The sequence below is a fragment of the Ochlerotatus camptorhynchus genome, unplaced genomic scaffold, assembly GCF_037179485.1.
Source record: "Ochlerotatus camptorhynchus isolate MF236.1 unplaced genomic scaffold, CSIRO-AGI_Acam_v1.1 ptg000336l, whole genome shotgun sequence".
NCBI classification, from domain to species: Eukaryota; Metazoa; Arthropoda; class Insecta; order Diptera; family Culicidae; genus Ochlerotatus; species Ochlerotatus camptorhynchus.
This window is the reverse complement of record NW_027040824.1, coordinates 2,809,623-2,829,986: the sequence shown is the minus strand read 5'-3', so window position 1 is coordinate 2,829,986 and position 20,364 is coordinate 2,809,623. Positions and strand designations below refer to the sequence as shown.

The following is a 20,364-nucleotide window of genomic DNA, read 5'->3' as shown; positions in this document are numbered from 1 at the left end:
GTTGAAGATGCTAATTTCAAATAACAGACTAGAGTGGTAATTTTTATACAATAGATGAGGAGATGAAAGTATAGAGTTGATAGTTCCGTTAGAGTACGGCAGTGTGAAATTGTTTGTATAGAGAGTAGAAAGCGAGCAAGGACAATTTTTATGAATGAAGTTACAAATCGGTTTGATCATCTCTCTTTACCAAACTCCCCCCTTTGGAGAGGGATGGTGAGGGGTATTCCCCCGCCACCACTGGCAAAAAGAGATGATCACCGGCACGTTCAAGTACCAAAGATGTGTTTGAAACAGTTCTACCGATTTTTACCGCACTCAAGCTGTTATCTGAAGGAAGGCATCCAGTGGTAGGTTTGGAAATTGAAGCTATTGTTACCTCTACCACGGTATGTGCTCCAGTCATCGTCGACTTGACGATCTCGAGGGGACACTGGTAGGGTAGGTGCTGCTACTGTATCTTTCGACCAATGACAGTAATTGATTGTAAGTTCCCATCATAACTCTTAAAGAACAAATCATGTTTTCTTGATAACAAATCCATGTACACTCCCGATCATAAGTTTAAGGACACCCCAAAAAAACATAACAAATTTGTTAGGTGCATATCTCTGTCATGTTGCGTCTAATTTTCGTTCTCTTTAGATCATTTTAAAGGTTTTGAATGGAACTTAGGCAAATTGTTTAATATAATTTTAAAATTTTGTGTGCTAAAAGTTTACCCAAAGTTAAAATATTTTTCAAAATTTACTCTGAAGAATTGTGATTGATTTTCTTAGAATTGGGTTGGCCAAATTTTGAAATAAAAGTAGTAGTAGAACACTTATGCTGTACCATTCATACAATTTAAATAACCTTTGGAGATCGAAAATTGAACGTGAGAGATCATTGAACAAAACATATTTGCATGGTTTTTTGGGGGAGTCCTTAAACTTATGATCGGTAGTGTATGGGTTTTTATATTAGTAATTTCGTTAATAATAAACAAAATAGGTTATCAATATGTTATTATACCTATGGTATGAAAACAAAAAAATTAACTTAATTAGTTATTATTTTGATATCATGATAACAAATTTAGTAATCTGAATGTTTTGAAATCTATCGGTTGATATCAAGATTCAAAATCGAAAAATGTTATTAATAAGTTTTCATCTATTCAAAATAAAAACAAACCTATATTTCAATCAGTTCTATCGATATCTATCAGTTATATCGATTTGTGAATTACATTCGTATGTATATTAATATCAAAAAAATTGTAAAACATAACTGTAAAAATTATAATTTTCTTTGTGATGTTCATAAAAAAAAGCAAGCATCCCGATTGACTCGATAGAAAAAAAAATGCAAAAAATAGATTTCAGGGATAAATGTGAATGTTCTATTCATAAAATACCAAATTTTGTTTTGAATTATATTTTATAGAAACATCAAATAATATTAAAATATGAATTCAAACGAAATTAAAAAATAGCACATCAAAACATAATGATTTTGATAGTATTCTGATATCCGACTTTGGTCGGGTAGGGAACTAATTTTGCATATTTTAAATGGATTGATGTTTATCCAAAAGTTTGCAAAAATGTATGTTTTTCTAAGTCTGTCTAAGTCTCTAGTCAAAATATTGTAGACCGGCGAGGGAGCCAATACCGACCTCCCCCCAATAGCCAAGAGCACCTGGCTGGGAGGAAAAAGTTGGCAATCGAGACCGTCAATCATCGAAAGCCGAATTAAGGACCGGTTTAGGGCAGGAGACAACTCGGCGGCGCTCAGGCCTTCCGTCGTGGAGATGCTAAACTCCGGGTACCCCAGGCATACGCACCGTTTTACGGACGGGTCAAAATCGCACAACGGAGTTGGGATAGGCATTGCGGGAAAGATCTCGCCAACGAGCTTGAGCCTACCACCACAGTGCTCTGTTTTTTTTTTTTCTGCAGAGGCAGCGGCGATTTTCGAAGCAGCAATCACACCATCCGACCGACCAGTCCTAATCCTCACTGATTCACACAGCGTAATTTCTGCTCACCGATCCAACATGCCCACTCATCCGTGGATTAAGAGGATCATCAGAAATGCACACCTCCGCCACCCCCCTTCCCACCGAACGCAGTATTTGCTGGGGTTCCAGGGAATTGTGGCAATGACTGGTAACTCCAACGCTGACAAACTGGCCGGGGCGGGACCATCCGGTGCCAGGTACACCGATGAAGTTCCCCTTCCGGACATCAAGCGATGGGTCGAAACTTCCATGCAGGCTAGGTGGCAAGAAGAATGGTTGGCAAACCAAGGACCGCTTCTAAGGAAAATCAAGGAGAGCACGCGTCCATGGAAGGACCCTGGGAACCTGAAACGAGTCATTCCAGACTTCGCACAGGTCACACCCGGCTCTCACACGATTTCGGTGGAGGAGTTTTCCGCAAGACCTGCGTCGTCTGTAATATTCCAGCCACCGTCGAGCATATCCTCTGCGTGTATCCAAAGTATGAGCTCGTGCGGCAACACTACGGCCTTTCGGGGAATATCGGCGACATACTGGGCCACGAACCTTCGAACCTGGCTACCCTGATCTCCTTGCTGAAGGACGCTGGATTATTTTTCAATGTTTGATTCCTTCCTTTCGGCCGTCGGGGCATCTCTACTGGACGGCACCGCCTTCGACGGTGGAGCTCTGCCTTGTTCGGATTAGTAAATAAATTAACTTAACGTCAATGGTCTACTTTGTTCTTCTGTGTTTCCTAAATTTTAAATGTAGTCTAACCAAAACTCTGTAAATTCCAACTATGTTTTTTTCCCATGACAGGCCTTATACCTCTGATATTTTTCCTGCAAAGTAAAGAACTAGACAATGGCTAAAATTCACTAAAATAAAGAAAAACTACAAGGGACAGCCCTATGGGGTTGTACGCAATGGTGACGTAGGAATACGTGGTCTTATATAATAAATCTTATTTGTTAACTGCAGCAGGAGCTTATGTTATGTGTAGGAATAGGAATTTGAGCAGGGTTCTCTCTGTTTATACTCTTTAGTATAAACGATTGACATAGATGACCCACAGCAACTCTCGAAGAGCAACTGATCCCGATCAATAGCGATGCGGCTTCATCCTCCTTCTATGGATGCTAATGTGGGCTGCAGCTCGCTGCTAGCAGACAGCCTTTCGTTGTGTATTGGAGAACACCACCCCTCACCACGCGGTGATTGCATAAACACCGTTTGGTGAGACCGGATGAAATTCAACTGTGAAATCTGTGTTAGGGAAATCGCTTTTCGCAGGCAATCAGTGATCATTTTAATTATCAAAGCAACAGTTGTATCATAGAGGTTAATCTAAGACTTGAAGGTCCCGAAGAAGCGTGCTCAACTTTTTGGCTCAGCTCTGGTACTCTCTTCGGTCCCAAGCTAATCGATGCACCCCTCGAAACATAGGAAAATCCACGAACCCCTAATTTTATCTGCCAAATTTTCAAAGCGAATCAAAACAAACATAGTATAGTGCTAGAATTTCGACTAGAATGGGGTACGTTATTCGATTTACTTGAGACCAATAGGCTAGTCAAATAGTGAGCCAATTTAAAATTGTTATTTTCCACCGGTTGGTTGCATATTCGTACAATTTTGAATGGTGAGTCTTAAATTTAACATGCGTAGAAATATTTCTGATCGATTGGTGATAAAATTCTTGAAATCGGTCCAGGGGCAGCTGAGTTATTAACATTCAAAATCTTTCATAATTTTGCTACATGTTCCATTTTTGGTTTTCACAAAGTGTATCCCCATATAGAAATCACAGACGTAGTCCTACGTCAAAAAATCTATGGGAGGGAGGGGGTTTCAGAAATATCTTCCGTAAGCATGAACAAAACATATACGGGCCATTTATTAAGAGGGGAGGGGGACTTGTATTAAATATTCCTTCTTACAATAGACGGAGGAAGGGTTTGAAAATCTCAATTACCTAATTATTGTATGATCCCTAGAGAAATCGAATGTGTACAACAACAACAATTGGATTTAAGAACCTCTAACCAATCTAGCGTTCAGAATCATCAATTTTCTCTTCGAATTACTACAGTTATATAAACAAATTTTGCGAAATTAATCCAATACAGTCCTGTAAAAGGTTGATTTAGCTAGCAAACTCACCGATAAATGTTAATCCAACCTGAATTATACCATATTGTACCTAGGTTTTGAGAACAATGAGAATTTTTTGACTCCCATTTCTATACATTAAATAATCAATTACCTCTTAAGTTAGTTGCCCTGTCTACACCTGTGCCTTTCCTATGAAGGTGTGAACATGGTCTACCACTGGTATCTCTCGTACCTTTTTGTTGAGGAGGATGAGAGGAAGCGAAATATTTCAATCCGATCCGCCATCCGAAAAGAGATGGATAATTTACAAACAACTTGTTATATTTTTTTGTTTTGCGCACCAAGTGAAAATCTTTTTTGCATCTGTTACTCTCATTTTCATTTTCCGTTTTCTTTTTCTTCTCTCAATTTTCGTTTTCATCGCGATGACTCTCTCGTACGATCGTGCGGTTGCAGAAATGGGACCCCCACCGCCACCGTTGCCACCACCGTTGAAGGCACCGTCGGCGTCTTCGTCGTCGTCGTCGTCGTCGTCGTCCCAGCCGACTCACTACGGGCCCGGCAGTCAGACCAAGTCCGGCTCGATGACGAACGGTAATAATTTCTATCTCCACAAGCATATGAACAACGGCGGCGTCGGTTCGCAACAAAACGCGATGATTTTCAACACCACGGGTGCCTCCAATGGCACCTCGGGTCAACAGCAGAACGCCCAGCATGACTACTACAATCAAGTACCGCAGCAGCAGCAAATGCAGCAGAACGGCGAAGGTCCTGATTCTGACTCCGGTCTAGAAGTGGTCGAGGAGGCCACCCTGAAGCCATCGGATCTAATCCGTGGAAACCACAATCGAAGCATGTCCATCATTTCAGGTAAGTGTCCGATCGTCGAACTCTCTTCGTTGACGCAGTTTTCGTGAGCTTCTAGGGCGTTAACAAAAAGGGGAAAGTGTGAAAAGCGTGTGTTGAAGCGAGCGTGCGAATGAAAAATTAAGTGAAGGTGTGAAAAACAATCCTTGCTTCAAATCAGGAAAGACACCGCGAGGAACCTTTCGTTCGTCGGCTTCGGGAGTCATTTGAATGTGAGATTGTTGTGTTTAGTATTGCTCGGTCCAAGTGAAGAAAAACCGCCTGAAAAAACAAGCCACAAACAGATCAGGCACGGAGAAAGTGAAAGGATAAAGCCTGTATGGCTGTGCAGACCGTGTGTAGACCGCTACGTCTCGCGAAAGCTCATTAAAAGCAAGTGTTATCCGCGAGCGCAAGAAGAGTGCAATTTAAGTGAAATTTAAATCTTTCCTTACGGCCGTGGAAGTAATGGCGACGGCTCACGGTACATTGTGAACGGTAGCTGCAAGGTGCGGAAAGCCTGCATCCATAAATGACTTGATTATGATGCGCACTGAGGCCTCCCTCCGTTGTTAAGTGTAGACTAAAACAAAACAACTAACCCGCTGGACACTGCTGGAACCAATCCGAACTATCTAGGTACCTACTGCCTGACTGCAGCAAATGTTTTAAATCAACAGCGAATGCAAATCGATCAAGTGAATCCATTACTCGCTGCTCGACAGGTGGGCAAGATGGTGCGGTGTTGCAAGATGTTGTTTGCAAATGCTTGAGATGCCATCAAATTATTGTTTTTTTTTTTCGACTGCTATCGTTATCTACAGGTATGACTACTGACTGGGTTTTCACTTGAATTTTGATTTGGATGCCTGGGAAAATTTGAGCATGGGGATTTTTTGATTGATCGAATGTCATTATTTGGAGGCCTGCTGAGCATTTCGGATGTGCATTTGTATGATCTCAGACTGCGTTTCCAGTTGCCGTGAAATTGATTAGCGGAATGTGCAACACGATAAGTTTAGAATGGAATCATGACTCTAAGATAAATGGAAAGGTAAAGAAAGGAGAAGACGTGGAATAGTTATTTATCATTTATTTATTTGTCAACATCAACAGACTCAATGTAGCCCCAATGATTGACTAACTTCAAATTAAAAGTGAGTTCTTAATTCTTAAGGTCATATAGCTAAAAATAAAAATGAAGAGAAATTTCTTCGTAGCGCATATCTCAGGAATCGTTGGTTTGTCTTCAATTTGTACATACTTTTACTACATTTGATCTTCTAGTTTACACACTTAATTATATTTGCCGATTCTCGTAAATTTTTGCCAAGATTTACACAGCCGAATTCCTGGTAAATATATTTTGCCAAGATCTCAGAAAAAGTGACGTTTGGTTGCTGAGTCTCGGAATATGTTTTGCTGAGATCTCAGTAAAACTTATTGCTGTGCGAGATTCGGTGTAGTATGTATTGATTTCGCGTGAAACATTTGTTCTCCAATGTTGCTCACCTGTTGTTGTAAGATATTTTGAAAAAAAAAATCAATAACCAAATAGATTTAATATCAGAAACCACCCTCGCATTCAAAAATGAGTGAAGTAGGATTTTAACCCAGCTCCGCTAGGCGAAAGCGCTTTCGCAGATTCTATGCATTTGCTCCGTCCTTTCTCCACACCCTAAAACTGTCTGCGTGGTTAATGGAAAGCCCCCCCAACCACTCAACCACCAGCTCACAGTGGTCGATACGGCGAACAGCGTTATTGTTAGAGATACCGCCGAAACGCTTTACTTTCGGTAAATAGTATATTCTGAGAAGTTTATCTAAATTTAAAATGCTATACGGAATGGACTCGTGCGTGCTGCTTTCAATGACTTAATCAGAAAACTTCAACGGCGCCGGTGGTGTAGTGGTAAGCGTGATTTCCTCTCACCCCAGCAGGCCTGGGTTCAATCCCAGTCGGCGCCGCCGGGATGTTCTGAGGCATAACATCTCTGATCACGCCTTCCTTCGGATGGGGGAAGTAAAGTCGTTGGTCCCCGGTTCATGAGTTGATGGGTCGATAGGTAGGGTCCAGGTGTGGGAGCTGCCTTCCTGGCACGTTGGTAGCATTGGTGCTCAGCACGGAAAACAAGATCGACGTAAAAAACAAACCAAAGGAAAAAAAAAAAAATTAATCAGAAAACTTATGCTTGTACTATCACAGAGTGACCACCGAACCGGTAAAACAGATATCCCTAAGGATAATTCTCTTCTGAACTTTCTGCCAACTTTCTGTAAGAATTTCTTTTAAATTCTACTTCAATTTTGTTATTGAATTATCCTATACGATTGCTATGTAAATCTATTCACAATTTTTGTGTGTTTATTTTCTGAATCTTTCTCAGTACTTCTTTGAAATTATACTCAGAACAGCCTTTTAATCGTGTCTACAATACTTTTTGAACTCTCATCTAAATTCTTTTGCAATTCACCTGCTATTCTCCCTATGGTTCCAATTGAATTTTCGTCAGAATTCTATTCCAAATTTCATTTCTTCTCTATAGAAAGCCTTTCAAATTCCTTTTATTTTATAATGCGTTTATTTTTCCACGCTCATTTGCTGTAGCTTTGCGGAGCCGATATTCAATGTTTGGATAACAAACTTACTTAAAACTTACGTTAGTAAAGCGGGGGCCGATTACATGCGGCTATGTCGAGGTTAGAGGTAACAAATTGTAACAATTGGATGTCAGGGAAGGGATCGAGAACACAGAGTTTGGAGAGCAATTTGCTCTTGATCTCGAACTAAGCGACGTACTGATGAAAAAGACAAACATGGGGGTACACCGATGGGGAGCTAACAACTTGGGAGAACACAAGATAACACTAACTACTAAATCCTCAGATCGATCCGTTTTAAAAACACATAAATTAAATTTAAATACTCGAGATCTCGGCTAGCCAAGATGTCTCTAACGGGCCGCAAAGGTTGTTTTTCTCGGCCACTGAGAGATGCGGATAACTCGGATCTAGCAACACAATAAATTGCTGCCTGCAAGCCCGATTCGAAATAAATGCGAATCTAACGAGCAGTGATTGGGCATGAGCCTTGACATGACACGTATAAAGTCACGGCTCATGTTCAACTCTTTGAACCACGGCATGATCGACACCTGAGGGAGAATAGAATGTAACCATCATTCCATTTTTGTTGCCAACTGATGAGGACTTGCTGACGAGCAATGGAGAAAAATTCGTTGAAGGCGATTTGTCGCTCAAAAATATCGCCTTCCATAGCGCCCAGCTTAGCTAGCGAGTCCGCTTTCTACTAAGGTGATAGTATAGGAGCAGTTAGATAAAGCACTCAGTTTAGATCGTATTTCAGGCAGGAAACACGAGGAGTGCTTCATCGGCCTCATTGAACGAATAGCCTCCAAGGTGCTGAGACTATCTGTAAAAATGAAATAATGGTCAGATGGTAGTGAGCCAATTAGCTCTACTGCGTAAAATATAGCAGCTAGTTCTGCAACGTGTACGGAGCATGGTATTGTTACTGACATGGTGGTACTTGTTTGCAAAAAATAAGGGAACAACCATCGACCGATGGAGAACTGGTATTCCATGGATTTCTTACAACATGGTCAGATCAAAATTTACAGAGGAACTTTAAAAGTCTTGGAGGCAAACACGATTGGAATTGAATGAAGAAGGGCCAAGCGTCATGTACTCGTAAAAGAGACTCATGAATCTTGTTTGAGGATTTCTTTCGAGCAGCTTCATTATCCCTTGGAATTCATCTCTGAACTTCGGAGAACTTCATCTCAATATAATCTTGAAATGTTGATTTCTTAGATTTTTCATATATTTTTTTTAGAACTCCTCCTCAGCATTTTCTTTGAATTAACATTAAACATGCATTAAACTTTGCATAATTGTTTGTTATGCTTCACGGCCATTTTGGATCTGTAAAATTTTAAAATTGCTTGGAAAAGGCACTTCTGATCGAAATGGCGTCCGAGACAAAGTTATAAAGAAGCAAAATGTTTTTCTAGGAGCAATAAACAAAAAAATATTTTTAGTTAACATTCAGAAGAAATGCTAAAAACCTTTTAACCTTAAACTGATTTTGTTTTATTTTTAAACCTCATAAAAATACAAACATGTAGACTCTTAAAAATTTATAAAAATCTTGGAAGAAGAAGAAGTCTTGGTCGATTTTTTGAGATTTTTGTTAAAACGTTTTTTCATGTGCTCCATACTTGAAAAACAATGTTTGAAATATTTAAAATCATTTTCTGGGAAAAAAATAAACAAAAATTCGAACCAACAAAATGTTCTAAAATGTTACCAAAAGTTCTTGTTATGCAATTTTTGTTAGTTTACTAGTGTCCATGATTTTGAACATTCCAAAAGTTTGCATTTTCCATATCCTTTTATGAGTTTTACATTAATTAAATTTAAAAAAAAAAAAAACATTTATTGTTTGTTTTTCCCAGAAATACATTACTTTTTCCCTAAAACTTTGTCTCAGACGTCATTTCGATCAGAAATGCCGCTTCCGTGCAACAATATTTTCAAGAAAAAAAAAAATCAAAAATGGGTCATTCCAACTGCAGTGAGTACAGAATTTAAAAAGTTGTGGGCGATGCCACCAGTTTAAGCAAAACTTGGTTAAAAATGCTTATTTTGGCATTCTGAACAAACGCCTTTTTTGAGTTTGCTCTAAAGTGGCTACAATCCTGGATTTTCGAGATTTTTAAAAATTTCAACTTTCAGAAGAGATTACTTCACAACCAAATAAGCTATTCGTGATCTTAGAACGTCAATTTGAAGGTTTTTTTTATGTGGATTATTATACATGTACCCACATTTTGTTTTTGTTGCAGTAACTACGGGCTGATTACCGGTAGGTATCCAAATTGTCAAAAAATGGCATATTTTTCACCATGGGCGGGATTTTTTATTTCTTAATATTTTGGGCTCAAATTTTCACCACTCTTTGGAAAACTCTTCTTCTTGATGTGTTTCCAAGGGCAGGTTTTTGATATATCACCAGATGAGTGAGTTGAAGTTTTAAGCTTCTCTGGTGGAAAATGAAATGAGAATTCTTATTATATGAAATCATAACTAGCTCATTTATTCACTTCTGTTCATAATTTATGGAAAATCACTTGCATTCATTTCATACATTCATTTACGTTCATTTGCCTCTAACTTTTTTCTTCAACAGCATTCCGCAAAATGATGTGCAGTGCTTTTATAGGTTTTATTATTAGCTACAACTTTTGATCATAACTCAAATCTGTATCTCTTATGCATCACGAACAGGGCAGGACTTGTTACTGTTTTTCAGTGAATGTAAAATACATTCACTGAAAAACAGTAGTGGCTTCTGTTCGCTCTGGTTCGTCATGCATAAGAGATACGGATTTAACTTGTTGCCAAAAGTTGTAGTTAACAACAAAACCTACAAAAGTTCTGCACATCATTTTGCGGAATGCTGTTGAAGAAAAAAGTTAGAGGCAAATGAATGTAAATGAATGCACGAAATCAATGCAAATGATTTTCCATGCCTGCTCATGAACGTAACTGTCATGTTCTTCTTCTACGCATTTGAAGCTATGCACAGGAAACAGTTGCAGACTTATATTTATGTCTAAGTATTAGTATAGATTTTTAGACTTGCATGCATACGAACCTGCACTTATACATGTTTATTTAGAGGAATAAAAAACAAAACAAGTACATAAGTTGCGTTTGTGCTCAGAAGACAATATTCGTCTGGAACATAAAAAGAGGTATATTTTCAGTTGTCATCTAACCAATCGAACGTATTGGATTGCTAGTCGCTACTAGTATTCCATATTATTTCTGATGTGTTCAATATTTCGTCGTCCATTATCCTTGTATGATGATATTGAGTTCCTAGTTGCGTACCTTCGTTTAATTTTGAGCTATACTATACTATACTAAACAGCGAAATCGTTTACAAGCTTGCATACCATATAGCTAATTTATGCGATACTTCTCTTAAATTTACACGAAATATCGCGTAAATTTATGCCAAATCTAGCGTTAATTTAATGTGCGCTAGATCTCGCAACGGGTATTTTCTTAATGAGCATCACTCCATTGTCGTATCGCATGTGCTCCATTTTGCAGTTTTCTGTCTTTTTAATTTGTTGACTCCATAGTACAAGAAAAGATATAGATGTTTACATTATCAGTAATGCTGTGGTATAATCACAACGGGATGGCCGTTCAGAATGGTTCAACGGATGTGAAACGAGGGAACATTTAAATTTAACACGATATAAAGTTTATAAATGCTATACTAAATGTGTTGACTATCAATTAACATATATTTTAATATGCTATCTTAACTAGTTTCTGGAAACATTTATTTATGTTCTACACACTTAGAAATAACTAATTTTACACGTGACGGAATCCGTCTTTGACATAATAGATGAGAAGTAAACAATCATTTCGTGTAAAATTAAGTGCTCCGAGACTGAAAAGTTCGTTGCTTGACAAAAAGTACGTTTGATTGAGCTATATTTCGCGTCTGCTATGACTCAAATTTATGTCAAAATTGACGCTCGTACACACTTAGTTTATTTCACCGAGGCCGGCAAAATAAATTGCCGAGAATCCAACAGCCGAAATTTCGTTAAAGATCTCGGTAAAAGTATAGAATACCGAACGCTTGGTAATTCTCAGTTTTATTCAACTGTCAAATTTTACCGAGAACATCGGTACTTGTATGCCGAGCGTTCAGCTTTTATTTTACCGAAATACCTCAAAATAAGAATAAATCTTTTACCAATCCTTCGGCAAACCGTTCATGAAAAGATTTAGCTTTTGCTGACTATCGTCGAAATTTCAACTCAAATTAATTGGATTATTCAGATTTGCAATAATAATAATAATAATAATAATAATAATGATAATAATAATAATTCCAAATAAGTGAAAATTCTGCGATCAAGTCTTTATTCAAGTTATTCGCGCAATGACACATTCTTTCTCACTCTTCCACTCACCCATCAGCGTGTCCCAGAACTAGTTGTTTGCAGGAAAAGCAGCGTAAACCATCTCCTATCTCTATAAATCTGTAAATCTGAAAACAAATAATGGTTTAGTACTTACAGAATAGTTGACGCAGTTTTTGACTTAAAGTTTCTCCTCTACCATCGATTTGCCGCAATATTTCCTCCGTTTTACACTTCATTGAATCACACTCAACACTTTTAGCAAAGCAACTGACGACTAACTCTTTGACAAAATAGCTGACAATGAATGTGCACAACTGACAGATACTTACTCTTTCAATTGCCGAGGTTCGTCACTTTTTATTACCGAAGTCGGTGAAGCAAGATTTTAACGAAATTCATGGTAAACCATTACCGAACTTCAGTAAATGCTTTCATATAACCAAAACTCGTTAAATGTATATACTGATATTCAGTGAAAAACATGATTTCTAACGAGAAATCAGCAAAAATCGTATTTTACCGATTAAGTTCAGCAATCTATTTTACCGAGATAAAAATATAAGATTAAGTGTGTATATGTCACTCTCAGAGCATCTAAATTTACATGATTTTTTCTAAGTGTGTATACAACTAGTATCAATGTCCCGTCAAATCGTATCTTCAAGTGATCTTCGCGAGAACCACATTTCATTCAGGCTCTTTTAAAGTGAATTCCACGTAACAATTTCCAGTGTCATCACTTACTCATACACGAAATTTGCCTCGACCAACCTAGCAGAACGCGCCTTATCCCTCACTGAACCAAAGGGCAAGGAATTGAATCATTATCCATAACAAACAATTACGCGAAGTTTCATACAAATCGGCGGAGATCGATCCAAAAATTCATGTTTTTTTCGCTATCTTTATTGGAACTGCACTATTTTGTTTGTTCTAGTTCGTTTATTTAGAAGGCTCAATCGCGGTAGCTTTAAGGAGCCGATAATTCATTGTTCATTGTTTGTATCAAAATTATCTTATTTCTATGTCTAGTAGGAGTTGGGCCGAATGCTCGCGGCTTACCCGAGATTAGAGGGGTACATTGTCGAATAATAGGATTAGGGGAGGAGCTTGAGGGTGGGGTTTAGTTGTCTCATCAGAACGTTGTCGCCAGTATGAACGGTAGTGTGGTTCTAGATTCGTTTGGAGTTCGACCGGTTATGGTGACCAGTAGGCGACGATGACACTCATCGATACGTGGGGACAAGACAAACAGAAACTAGTACAGAGAAACGCAAGACAAGGGAAATAAATTCTTATACTAGACATTTGCAGAAACACATAAATAGACTGCATATAGCAGAGATCGCGGGTTCCCAACACGTCTCTGATAGGAACAGTCTTGTAAGTGGTCACCGTAGTCGACATATTTTCAGTGATAATCGACTGCCTTTGCTTCCGACCCTAGCAAAACAAGCTATCAAATTACAGTACCAAACTAAAATGTCATATGACAGGCTCTGTCATACGACACTGTCGCCGAAGACCGTCACGAATGTATGTATTTTAGTTTTTCTCATAATAAGAGCTGCTGATGTTGTGCTTGTGTGAATTCTGAAAATAGCAAGCAACGATGTCCTAGTAATAACATTTCTGATCAGAAATGGTTTAATTTACACCAAATTGAGGAATTAGAACGAAATCACACATGTCATATGATAGTTGATAGGAATATAGGGCCTCGAGAGTATTCAAAAGTCGCTCTATGGCGGCGTCATTATCCGTACCGTATTATCCATCTAGAGAGTAGAGGTTGAACAAAAGTCTACTGGACCGGAGACGAACCAGCTCAGGGCTTAAAGTCTCCTTAATAAAGATACAAAAAGAAAGTCTACTGGAACTGCACTATAGAATAAATTAAACATTCCATATAAAAACTAAATTCATGAATTAGCATGATGTCAAAAGATTATTGTCCGGCAAAAATACCAGTCTGGCCCAGTGTACATTGCGATAGGTACCCTGATTCAGCGTTCCTCAATCTATAGGTTGTGACCTGACGACATGGTCATGTTTCAATATCCTTTATCAGAATTGAGCTACACTAAAAACTTATTGGTTTTAATTTTTTGCTGGAGAAATAAATTTCAAATGATTGAAAATTTGCGAAAAAATAAATCTTACTTTTTTCAATATGTTGGCATTTCTAAATGATTTATGGGTATTTGAGCATGTTTAAGGCCATTTAATCGTTTACAGGGCTGTTCTATCATTTAATTTTAGGACGCTATCAGCAGGGCCGGATTTGAGGTCTTCCAATATAGGAGAAATGGCTCTTATGTTGGCCTATGGATCTAAGATTGGACCAATCGCTAAAAATCTGCTATTTATCAATTTTATCTAGATGAACGCGTCATTGGGACGGTACTAATGGATATTTTTGGTTGGTATTGAAAATTTAGTTGTATGCTGAATTTATGTATGGGCCCAAATTAGGGGCATTTAGGCCGACATTACATCCATTTTCCCTATTTGAGCTTGTTGGGTTGAGGTAAAAGATCTTGCTGCAAATGAGTGTTGATCAATGGCAAATTAAGGTCATTGAGGACATCGATAACTGATAAATGGCTGAGGTCTTTTTATTTGCTACAAAAAAAATCTAAGTACAAAAACTTCACCGAAGACATCAAACGTCTTAAACCTAAAACAAAAGTACTAGGACTACTTTCTTAGTGGCACCGGTGGTGTAGTGGTAAGCTCTCTCACCCCAGCAGGCCTGGGTTCAATCCCAGTCGGCGCCGCCGGAATGTTCAGAGGCATAACATCTCTGATACGTCTTCCTTCGGAAGGGAAGTAAAGCCGTTGGTCCCCGGTTCATAAGTTGATGTGTCGATAGGTAGGGTCCAGGTGTGAGAGCTGCCTCCCTGGCGTCGATAGTGCTCAGCACGGGAAACAAGATCGACGGAAAACAAATCAAGGACTACTTTTTTTCAAAATTCCCATCCTGGATCCACTGTGCAACTGCCTAGAAATCAGTAGGTGGAATCAATTTCAGGAGACAGAAGTCTTGTTGCCCAATTTGTAAATGTTACTGTTTGTAGAATATTTGAACATTTTCTTGAAACGTTGATAGTCATGATGCCCCAAATTTAAACAGGTGCGGTTGAAAAACAACACGTAGAAATGACTATGAAATCGATTACGCCAGGTTTTATAGATTGAATTCATCGGGAAAGGCCCTTTTAAGACAAAACGAACATTTCATATCGTTTTTCGTCCCAATCGATTTCCATACATCGAGTTTAATTCATTGCAACCATGTGCGTTTCATTGAAATGTTCAAATACTCAGCAAACAGTTACATATTAAGGTATAAAAGCTGGTAACTGAACCTACTGCAATCGGTACAGGGTCGATTTTTCGTAAAAAAAATACTTAAGTTAATTAATGATAGGCATATGATATCATGAAATTCTTCATAATATCAGCATAATTTGCCAATGCCAGGGAAACTGGAGCAAAACAGATCTGTAACACTGTCCCCGATCTCAGAAACGATTTAGTGTAATATCACAAGATTGTTTTGACTTGATTACTGCACAAAAGGGGTGATAAACAACTCTCAAACTGACACGGACATTAATTTTGTTCATTTGAGAGCTGTTTTTGGGCTTTGGGACACCTTAAATGGAAACACACGACTTTAACCAGTCCAAGAGTATGCTAGACTGAGTTTGCCCCTCTTGACCCCTCCTCGGTTCTTCGCACGCTAGAGATCTTGATTTTGCTGACAAACAATACGTTATACCGGCTTAAAATTAAATGGGTGCATTATTATGGAAAAAAATGGTTAACATGGCCCTCCAGTTTGGTTCATAACACCAAAAATGAACCTTTACAAAAAATAGTAAAGGTTGATGAAAGTTTTTTTGTACCTGCCTTGGCTCAGTTGGTGACTGGGTTCGATTCCCGGTTCGGTCTAGGCATTTTTTGGGATGTAAAATATCTCGAGAGAAATATTAGATAGAGCTGGAATTAGGGCTCTACCTGGCTAATCTACATCACCATCGAGTAGAGGAAGACTTCCCCTACTCGATGGATATGTTTGTTTGTGTAGGCGTGCCTTGAATTCCTAGAAATAAACGCGAGAAGTCATTGTTTACAAAGGCTTTCTTCTTCTTATTAGCATTTCAAGCTTATTGCATAGCGCATATTAGTTTATTGTATGATCTCAACATAGTGTTCTAAATGCACTTCCACAGTTATTAATTTAGAGCTTTCCATGCCAATACCAATGTATGAATTTGTATGAGAAAATTTACAACCCGAAAGATTCCCTTGATCGAACCGGGAATCGAACCCGCCGCCTCCGGCTTGGTAATACCATCCTTTACTGACTAGGCTATGAAGCCCCTGTTTACAAGGGCTGTTAAGCCCCAATTCAGCTCTGCCTTGAATAGCTCTCAATTAATAACTGTGGAAGTGCATCTAGAATACTGAGTTGAGAGCACTCAATAAGCTAATACCCGATTAGCAATTAGCTTGAAAATCTAAGAAGAAGAAGAGCGGCACCGGTGGTGTAGTGGTAAGCGTGATTACCTCTCACCCCAGCAGGCCTGGGTTCAATCCCAGTCGGCGCCGCCGGGATGCTCTGAGGCATAACAGATCACGTCTTCCTTCGGAAGGGAAGTAAAGCCGTTGGTCCCCGGTTCATGAGTTGATGGGTCGATAGGTAGGGTCCAGGTGTGGGAGCTGCCTTCCTGGCGTCGGTAGCATTGGTGCTCAGCACGAAAAACAAGATCGACGGAAAAAAAAATCAAAGAAAAAAAATAAGAAGAAAAAGAAGAAGAAGAAGAAGAAGAAGAAGAAGAAGAAGAAGAAGAAGAAGAAGAAGAAGAAGAAGAAGAAGAACAAGAAGAAAATTTAGGGGTGCTCTAAAAGCTTTTAAAATTTAATGGAAATATTTATGAATTATCATGGAAGATTCTAAAATTTTATAATTCTAATATCGCTTTAGCTTTGGTTCAAATGCAAATTTGAATATGTGGTTACCATAATAAAAGTAGGATGTCGTATCACGGGGGCAGCAATCAATAATTTCGTCATAGCTCACATCAATGTTTTGAATAAAGGGGTTAGAATGACTGCAAAAGACTACTCTTTCTAGCATTCAGCACTGCGATGCAACTGTGAAAAAGTAAGCTGTTTTGTTTTGTCGTACCTTCGTCAGTTTTACCGCTATCAATATGCCCAAAAGTGTCAGATTGTCCAAAAATGCCAAAATCAAAAAATGAGCTACGGTGCAAATATAGGTGGTTGGCCGGGATGGGGTCCCCATGGGTTGTGTCAAAGACACGACCGTAGATTTGATGTAGGAAAGAAGAGAAACTACTTAATACTACTATTGACAGCTTAAAACTAACCTACTCTACTATATACACTTAACCTACTATGTACAAATTGCTTATTAATGCATGTTCAGAAAGATTGCATTTTTGAATAAATTTAGTTGTCATATCATCAATTTTGGAATCTACTTTGGGAATTTCTGCCTCTTGATGGAGGTCTGCTATTCTTGTGTCGAATGGACGATCTAGGATCATCCTCAACACTCTATTCTGTGCAACCTGGATTTTGTTCCTGTGGGTCTGAGCGCACGATTCCCACACCGGGGCGGCATAGAAGATCGCGGGGGCTATGATCTGTTTGTAAACAGCCAGTTTGTTTTGCCTTGAGAGGCGGGATCTGCGGCAAATGAGCGGATACAAACACCTAACCAAGGCGGAGCACTTAACTAGGGTTTTCTCTATGTGCGAGCGGAACAGGAGCTTCTCATCGAACAACATCCCGAGATAATTAACATCAGTGGACCACTCGACCCTTGTACCATCCATTATTACGGTACAGGAGGGAGACGGTTTAAGTTTTAATGATTGTCTGTGAAGGAACATGATCGCTTGGGTTTTCGAGGCGTTGATTTTGATTTTCCACGTGGTGGCATAATCAGTAAAGGTGTCAAGGCATCTTTGGAGCTTGTTCGTAATTTCACGAGGCATCCTACCCTTGACGGCTATCGCGGTGTCATCTGCAAACAGAAAGAACACGCAACCGTCTCCTAGAGGAGGGATGTCCGACGTGTAGATGCTGTAAAGCAGTGGTCCCAGCAGACTCCCTTGCGGAACACCTGCTGGGATCGGAAATTGTCCCGAAAGGGAACTATTCAACGACACCCTGAACGACCTTTGCTGGAGATAGTTACGGGTGATTTTCACAAGGTATGGTGGAAAGTTGGAGTTACAAAGCTTGTATATAAGTCCGTCGTGCCAGACATTGTCAAACGCCTTTTCGACGTCTAACAAGGCCATGGCTGTGGACTTGGATACAGCTTTGTTACTTCGGATGTTATTGATCACCCGCACTAGCTGATGATTGGTGGAATGCCCCTTGCGGAACCCGAACTGTTCCGGAAGAAGAATGTCATGTTCCTCCACAAACTTGTTTAGTCGGCTGAGGATCAATTTTTCGAACAGCTTGCTCAGCGCTGAGAGCAGGCTAATCGGTCTGTAGCTTGACGGTAGTGAAGGGTCTTTCTCAGGTTTGCGGATCGGGATGATTTTTGCCACCTTCCAGATGCTTGGAAAGTAGTGCAGCTCCAAGCATCTGTTGAAGGTGGCAGCTAGCAGCGAGTGCACCCTCGGGCTGAGATTTTTCAACGCTAGGTTGAATATTCCGTCAAACCCGGGAGCCTTCATGTTCGTACTGTGTTTCAGCGCTGAGCAAATTTGTTCCTCTGTAATCCGTTCTTCTGGAGGGACGGCACAAGGGGAGGCATCTAACGTCTGGACGCACTGCACAACCTGGTTCTCGAGTGGACTTGGGATTGTAGAGCCAAGCAAATGCGACTGGGCAATGTGCTCCCCAATTGCATTGGCCTTCTCTTCGTTGGTGATAAGCCGTTCGTCATTGACTCTAAGTGGTGGAATGGGCTTGGGGTGAGACTTCAGCACCTTGGCAACCTTCCAGAATGGTCTGGAACGGTCGTCCAGGTTCTGAACGAGCCGCCCGAAACTCTCGTTCCGGATTGAGACCATTCTGGAAGCGATCTGCCGATTCAGATCGACCATTTCGTATTTACGCTGCAGATCCCCAGTCCGCTGAAACTGGCGTCTACGAACATTTCTGAGCCGAATCAAAAGTTTGGTGTGGGAATCAATTGCTTGAAACTTACCCCTCACAGGAACTCGTCGAACGCACTCTTCGTCAGCCACGGATATGGCTTGATGGAGACCCTCCAGGGCCCGGTCGATGTCCTCCACTGTGTCGAGCGGTGGGTTGTCGTCGATGTGGCGGTCGACCACGCGTCGAAACTGGACCCAGTTGACTCGATGGTAGTCCTTCCGCTGGCACGGTGCAGGGGCCACGTTGTAGCCCAGCTCGGTCAGCACCGGTTGGTGGTCCGAACTCAGGTCGTTGACGGCAACCGGCTTGGCTAATCTGGTGTTTGCCAAGAACAGGTCCAGCGTCGATGGGTTGCCCGTCGGTGATGTGAAGGTTGGTTCGTCCGGAAACCAGACGGAATAGAGACCATGCTGGGAATGGTCGAATAGCAGGCGGCCGTTCTGGTTCTGCTGGTAGTTCCGCCAGGCCTCGTGCCGGGCGTTCAGGTCCCCTCCGATTACAAAGCGGGCATTGGTGTGGGTTATGATGGCAAGGTCGTTCTTGAACTGCTGTGCTGTACCATTGCTAACGGTACATTGCCGGGGGCAGTAGACAACGATGAACCGGACGTTTCCGGTCGATGTTTCCACCTCAACGCCGACGGCCTCGATGTTGGAAGTGCGGTAGTGGGGTAGGGTGCAGTACTTGATGCCTTTCTTGATGATGACCGCGACACCGCCCCCCCTGGAGCTGGTGCGATCAAGCCGGACAATGCTGTGGTCGGGCAGCCAGAAGCTGTCACCGGTCTTGAGGTGGGTCTCGGTGAGAAGGCCCACGTCGATGTCGTGCTTGCGGAGGAAGTCTGCAAGCTCAATGTTTTTCGCCCCTACGGAGCGAGCGTTCCAGTTGGCGATCTTTATGGGTTCACGGTCCATAATTAGCGACGAAGGAGATGATAGCTTGGAGCTGTTGTGTTCTTGTTGCGCAGGTGCGCTTGATGATGATGGCCTGGGCCAACAGTGTGAAGATCTCATCCGTTGACAGCGGAGAATCGTCTGTAGCTTCACCGGTTGTACCGGCCAATCCCGGAGCAGGGGGATCCGTCGATGGCCCGGAGGCTTGACCGGGTACTGCAGTGGCAGCCAACTGTTGGTTGAGCGGGAGCGGCGGCAACACTGGAATTGGCCGTGATTGGACCGGTGATAACGGAGGAAAGTTCTGCGCGTTGTTTTCTGGAACCTTCTTGCGACCGGGCTGGCTGTTGGACGAGGCCTTCTTCCGGATCTCGGCGTATTC

At 40.7% G+C, this 20,364-nt stretch overlaps 1 protein-coding gene across 4 annotated transcripts in view; it reads left to right on the top strand.

The window, feature by feature from the left end:
* The window catches only part of f (forked), a 470,851-nt gene that overhangs the window by 382,730 nt on the left and 67,757 nt on the right, over positions 1–20,364 (top strand). For all 4 annotated transcript variants that reach the window (XM_065230982.1, XM_065230983.1, XM_065230981.1 and 1 more), the window contains one exon: positions 4,559–4,975. In XM_065230982.1, coding sequence (XP_065087054.1) covers positions 4,559–4,975 — 417 coding nt within the window. The remainder of the gene's footprint in view (positions 1–4,558; positions 4,976–20,364) is intronic.